Source organism: Rhagoletis pomonella, unplaced genomic scaffold (assembly GCF_013731165.1).
Source record: "Rhagoletis pomonella isolate Grant_MI unplaced genomic scaffold, Rhpom_1.0 Rhpom_scaffold_00006, whole genome shotgun sequence".
Taxonomy (NCBI): domain Eukaryota; kingdom Metazoa; phylum Arthropoda; class Insecta; order Diptera; family Tephritidae; genus Rhagoletis; species Rhagoletis pomonella.
Window position 1 is genome coordinate 49,183,943 of NW_023458560.1, and position 6,733 is coordinate 49,190,675.

General features: G+C 38.9%; 1 protein-coding gene across 1 annotated transcript; it reads right to left on the reverse strand.

Moving 5' to 3' along the window:
• Positions 1-6,282: 6,282 nt before the first annotated feature.
• On the reverse strand, positions 6,283-6,725 carry LOC118741702 (kunitz-type serine protease inhibitor bitisilin-3-like). Its single transcript, XM_036473675.1, has 2 exons — positions 6,686-6,725; positions 6,283-6,586 (listed from the first exon to the last, which is right to left on the reverse strand). The coding sequence occupies exons 1-2, from the start codon at positions 6,708-6,710 to the stop codon at positions 6,375-6,377; spliced, it is 237 nt and encodes a 78-aa protein (XP_036329568.1). The 5' UTR covers positions 6,711-6,725; the 3' UTR covers positions 6,283-6,374.
• Positions 6,726-6,733: the final 8 nt, after the last annotated feature.

The following is a 6,733-nucleotide window of genomic DNA, read 5'->3' on the forward strand; positions in this document are numbered from 1 at the left end:
GTACATTCTTGCTAGATGTCTAATAATTTGGTAGGATGTGCGTGTATTTGCGTCCGATTTATTTCGTTTTCGAGTAAAGTAGAGACGCAATTTATTAAATTGCTGACGCGCGATTGCAATTATCAATGAGTGGAACTGATGGCTTTCACTGATTTCTTAAGACGAACTTATACATACATAAATAAATAATTACTTGAAGTACAAAGTTTACGTTTGTGTAAATATCTTTAGAGTTGGCTGGCTTTAATTTCTGCATTTATAAGCTAATTATATTGCTCTGGTCTTGATTATGTCCATTGCTCATCAGTACAATATACTTGACGGTATACATACATACATACATACATACATACCCACAATGCAAAACATCCCACCATGCAAAACATGAGAAATAGGCAACAATCGTCAATGGCAACAAATTGGCGACTCACCGGTTTATTGCTGTGGTGACAAATCGGCAACATTTCTTTCATGTCAACTTTGGAATAAATAAGTTATCAAAAATTCCTAAACTTATAAATTTCGCGTCGATAGTATTATCCAAAATCGTCTAATTTTTACCAGGGACAGAATTGAAAAAATAGGAAGCCCCATAGGGAAAGAAAGAATTATTTCTGTTTCTATATAAGTTCCAATTTTGTATACAAAAAATGATTGAAGTATTAAAAAGAATGCAATTATTCCAAATATCGCCGGAAGCGATAAGAAAATAACTCATTCAGGTAATAAGAAAACGACTCGCCCAGGCTAGTTGCCTTCGGCGGACGTTTTAGAGCGACTGGTAATAGGAAATCGACGCGATGGCAATATTACCGGCAATAAATTTGTTACCGAGGGCGGAACGTTTTCTTATTGCCGGCAACAAAAATTGCTTGGTGGGATGAGAAATAGGCAACAATCGTCAATGGCAACAAATTGGCGACTCACCGATTTATTGCTGTGGTGACAAATCGGCAACATCACTTCGTTCATGTCAATTTTGAATAAAAAAGTTCTAAAAAATTCCGAAACTTATGAATATGGCGTCAATAGTATTGGCCAAAAGCGTCTAAATTATGCCCAAGGACAAGATTGAAAAAATAGGAAGTCTCACAGCGAGAAAATGAATTAATTCCGATTGTAAGTTGCAATTTGGTATACAAAAAAATAAATGAGGTATTAAAAAGAATAAAATTATTCCAAATATCGCCTGAAGCGATAAGAAAAGGACTCATTCAGGTAATAAGAAAATGACTCGCCCAGGCGAGTTGCCTTCGGCGGACGTTTTAGAGCGACCGGTAATAGGAAATCGATTCGATGGCAATATTACCGGCAATAAATTTGTTTCCGAGGGCGACACGTTTTCTTATTACCGGCAACACAAATTGTTTAGTGGGTACATATAATAGAGTTATGAACACTATTTTATAATCACGTGAAATCCATTCGCCAACTCAGACTGCACGAACACATTCACGTGCGTGGCGGTTGGACGTTGAAGCGTTGGCAATTGAAGGCGATAGCACGCAAGCATAACGCGCTGGACTGTACTGATTAAATATGTATATGAAACTGTATGTAGGCATGCGTATTTGATAGTGCTCAGAAGGTTTACATGTAGTAAGAAGTATTAAGTGGGGTGTGAAACTGAAATCACATTCGAGTTGATATGCTTAGATATAGACATTTGCTAAAAAAACAGGCATCATGATATATTTAGAAGATCGTTTTTAGGGGTGAGGATTAATACTCGTATATGTAATTAGAAGCAAATACTTTAGCAAAGTGATATCAATGGTTAATTATATTGGCAATTAGATAGGGTTAGTAGTATTGGTAATGGTAATGGTAATTGTAAGGGTAGTGGTGATGGTAATGGCAATAGCAATGGTTATGATTATTGTAACGTTAATGATAGTGGTAATACTGACTGTAAAGAAGGAGTTCTAGAGAGAGAGGGACACACTAAAGGCTGGTTTTCACACTTTTGTCAACATATTTTGACACAACTTTATCTCCATTTCTCATACCTTTACCGGAGGTCAGGAGAAATGCACCAGGCAAAGTGTTTACTGGGAGGATTTAATAAGAAGAAATTCCAAAGTTAACAGAATGCTAACAGGTATCCTTACAGGACACTGCAGACTAAGGGGTCACCTACATAAGTTGGGGATATGTTCTAATGATCTTTGCTGGTCCTGCGACCTGTCCACCGAGACAAATATTTTGAAGAAACAATCGCCACATTGGAGGCTGCGAAACTCATCAGCAAAAAGAGTTCTTTACTTTCCCTCAACCCAATGTTAGACAAAGCGGACGTGATGCGAGTGAACGGCCGTCTCGCGTATGCTACATTCAGCTACAGCGAACAGCATCCTATCATAATCCCAGATAACTCTAGATAGTGCTCTCTTTTGCTTGATTTCACTCACCAAACACTCCTTCATGCCGAAAAGCAACTTATGATTCGTATAGTCCAACAGCAGTTTTATATCCCACGTATAAGGCAAAAGGCCAAAAAATGCATTTTTCTCTGTAAAACCTGTACGATTTACAAACAACAAATGAAATCTCAGATAATGGCCGCCCTGCCTCCAGAACGCTCATACCACTGGTCTTGACTTCTCCGACCCGTTTATGGTGAAAACGTCCGTCCTGCGACTGTTTTTCAACCAAAGCCATTCACCTCGAAGTGTATTCTGATTTGACCACTGAGGCTTTTAAGGCGGCCTTTGCTCGATTTGTCGGCCGCACTGGCCTTCCACACGAAGTAATGTCTGACAATGGCAAAATATTTGTTGGAGCCCAGAAATTAATTCAAAGAGAATTTTCCCATTTTCTCAACAAAGTCGTTTCGGATGTGTCGGGAAAGTACGCTATCCATGGGCTATCATGACAGCTTATACTTCCCTATGCTCCCCATATGCGTTGCCTGTGGGAAGCAGCCGTTAAAAGCCTTCAACACGCTCCTTGTGCGAATCGAATCGGTTCTTAACTCGCGACCACTCTCTCCTATGTCCCCGGATCCCATCGACGTATCGGCGTTAAATCCAGGCCAGTTCTTACGCGGTGCTCTACTCCTGTCACTACCAGAACAGAATGTAGGAAATCACTCCCTAATAAAAAAGTGGCAAATTCTCAAAGTTCTACACCACTAATTCAGTTATCGATGGAAAAACGAGTATTTGAAAGAATTACATAAAAGGCACAAGTGGAAACATCAGCAAGTTAACATAAACGAGGGGGAATAAGTAGTCGTGAGGGATGATATTTTACCACCGAACGAGTGGCGACTGGGACGCGTTGTGAAACTGCATCCTGGTTCCGATCAGAATGTTCAGAATTAAAAATTTGAGCAAAATCTGATGAAGGACACGCCTGCCTTTCATAGGAGTGCAAACTAAAAACTTCTGTTTTATATACCAAATTTAATCCGGCTGCAACAAAATTTAATGCACGTTTACTTAGAAAAATTCTACCGATTTTGATAAAACTTTTGTATACTCACGTGTTTTAATAATATAATTGAAATCGTTTCACTGCCAAATTCACCTCTAATAAAAAAATTTTATAAATTTTATATATCAATCAATCAATACAACGTTTAACTCGAGCGACGAATTACTGTAATGTATTCACTACCCTACAAGAATTGTGTGATGGAAACTAACACATTCTCATATACCTTACTAACACATTTACAAACTTTGCGTTGGTTAAAAAGAGACAACTAAATAATGCCATAAGTCGGAGGAAGACAGAACACAAATGTTTACATCAGATTTTTCACACTGCTTTTTAGAATTTGATAGAAACTTGTAGGTAGCCAGTGACAGAAATCTCTATCAGTCTTGCCACTCAAATGATTTGTCAAATGATAGTCACTGTTCTTGCAGGGTAGGTAGGTAGCCTGAAATTCACCTTTTAAATGCACGTCATTTTGATGCAAGTGTATTAGTGTTGCCAGATGCCACATAGAGACAAAAATCCGCAGACTTCATGTGACCCAATATTATTATTTTTTTAAGAAAGGAGCACAAAATACAGCAATTATAACATTCAAAAGGGCAAAAGCACGTGATAATGAATGTGCACGTATACATAATGCTTTGCCTATCGCCTAATTAAAGATTTTAGTTGAGGAAGTATGTATGTAGGTCAAAGAACTCTTTCCAAATCTATCAAGGTTGCATGCTGTCATAGTGTGATTATTTTAATTATTGATTTTTTTTTTTTTGGAACCAAATACGTCAGAACCATGCATTTAGTGTACCACCAAGTGAACTTGGGTAATAAATTTACTTTACATATGTATGTGTATTTTGAAATCAAAAAATATTTAGAGGTCGCTCAAAGTTTTCCATGTATTTTATATGGGAAAAACCACTTTTCATACTAATTGTATGGAATTCTCGAAAATCAATATCTTTCGATCTGACAACTCTGGTTCTCTTCAGGAGACTCCCAATAACAATACCCAATTGTTTATTCAACCAATTTTTAATACTAAAGCTTTTTTATTTTTTCCCCCATTGCATTTTTTGGCATTTTCAGAGGGTTTTGGCAGACCTATAAAATATGATTTCAAAATAAAAAAAAGGTATATTTTTTCGGTATAGAACAATCATAGGGGGTGAGAGCATACAAATTTCGACTTTACTTTTTCACATGCATTTTTGGACCACCCTAATGTACATACATATTTAGGTAGTTAATTACGCAAAATAATAGTGATAATCAACGAGATGAGCAAATTTCTTAATTTAGTATGCCGCGAAAAAAAATGTGTATGAATGACAGAGCATACATAAATACAGACATCTGGACTTAGACCTTTCATGCATAGCACATAAAACTTATGTACATACATGTCGCACACGATCTTCAAACGTCACACAACTAAAAATTACACTTCCGTCAGAAAATGCGAAAAACTAGATCGTAGACTTGTAGACAGGGCAGAGCACGCTTAAATTCCAGTCGTCGGACATGCGTTCATCTGACCATAGTCTGCATAAGAACTGTTCCATGCACCTCATCAGCTCCTCGCCGCCGGACTTGAATAGCACGGCTGGCAGGTCGTCAGCTCCAGCAGCTTTGTTGTTTGATATGCTGCTACGTACGTCAACGTACGTTTACGCTACGTCGCGACGTTGACTGTTTGCGCTTTAATTCTGATGAAGTTTTCGGGCGCTTTTCCAGTCGACCACCATCTCAAGGTCTTCGCACTAACGTATTTCGGTCTCTCTCTTCTTATTGCGGAAAATACGTCTCGTTTCCTTCTTCAGTTCCCTATAACGGTCCCACATGGGTCGTTTTGCGCCCAATCGCAGCGTAGTACTGCATACTACCATGTTTCCGACCCCGGCGAGTTCGATCAGCCTCAGTTCGTTGTCGGACGCTTCGTCGTGTAGGCTGAATTTTCCGAAATTGGCGCCAAAGATCCCTTCCTTGCCCACCCTGGCATTCAAGTCGTCAAGCACGATTCTGATATTCTGTCTCTGAAGCGCTCATAGCAGAGATACTTGGACGCCTCGTCCTTTTCTTTCATCGGGACATGGGCGCAGTATGGCAACTGTAGCAGACATCGCAATGCTCCTGGCATTTCTTGCCTTGCCCCGTTTAACGCATTTCTTGGATGGCGGTGATGTCAGCCTATCTTCTCGAGAACATCAAACAGCCGGGCAGAAGCACCTTCCCTCAAATCATAGTCCTTTATACGTTTGCGTGGTTGTCACCAAAAAGAGAGAGCGAAGTTTTACGCCTTCTCACTTTAGCTCGCTCTCAAACGGGTGTTTGTTCGCTACCCAGAGGATATGTGGATATGAATTTCGGACGTTATAAGATGCGAGGTCCAACTTACGTGGACTTCTGCGCAAATACGTTTAATTTGTCAAATTTCAACCATAAACGCCCCACAACCAGTTTCTTTATTTGTTTAAATTGCACCTGGCGACATTGTGATTAGCTTTGTTTTACTGGCAAATTGTTTCAAGTTAAAAATTTGCAAATTCCCCTCCAAAACAAATGTCATTTTGCTCTCTCAAGTTCCCCTACTTTCCAAGTTTTTTGGACATATGAGTTCCAAAACTTGATATTGTTAAAACTTTCGAAGTTCCAAGGAACAAGGTCCCGGTCCAAGGTCAATCTATATAATAGATCAACAGCAAGAAGGTTTAATAGACCTCTTTGGAGATTTTTCGTCTACATGGGTAGTTTCTTGGAATGGACATAAATCTGCTAAAATTTCAAAAAAAAGTATACATAATGTATTTTAATAAAAAATGCAAGATATACTATACATATAAGGATGTATGTATTTATTTATCTTATAATTATTCAAGTATTATTCGCGCAGTTCCGCTCATTTTGCTACTCCAAGCCAACTCCATTGCTCATTCGTTGATACGCAAGTCCTGTATATGCCGTGTCAAATGTACACAAGTGTCCAAGCAATCTTGCCGTGAGCCAAAACTTTGTCCCGGAACGGTGCGACAACCGCCTAATACATACATTTGGCAATCATTGGTACGTGAGTCAAAGTAGAAACCTTCAATTTCGATGGTGCAAACACCTTCTGACCTTGGCGGTGGCTGTAGGCATATGTCTGTTTGGGGAAAAAGCAAAATTAAAAGGAGAGAACATTAAATCTGGCAGTAATTGAACTTGATAACGCAATGAGTACAGCTTAAAACATCATACATACATATTAGACTCCTGCGCAATTCCATTTAAACGGCCCAACAAGACATCC

Excerpts from the sequence above, each read along its gene's own strand:
- LOC118741702 (XM_036473675.1), bottom strand. The coding sequence starts at position 6,710 with ATGGAATTGCGCAGGAGTCTAATAT. Across the intron at positions 6,587-6,685 it reads ATTGCGCAGGAGTCTAATAT|ACATATGCCTACAGCCACCG; the intron begins GTATGTATGATG and ends TTCCCCAAACAG.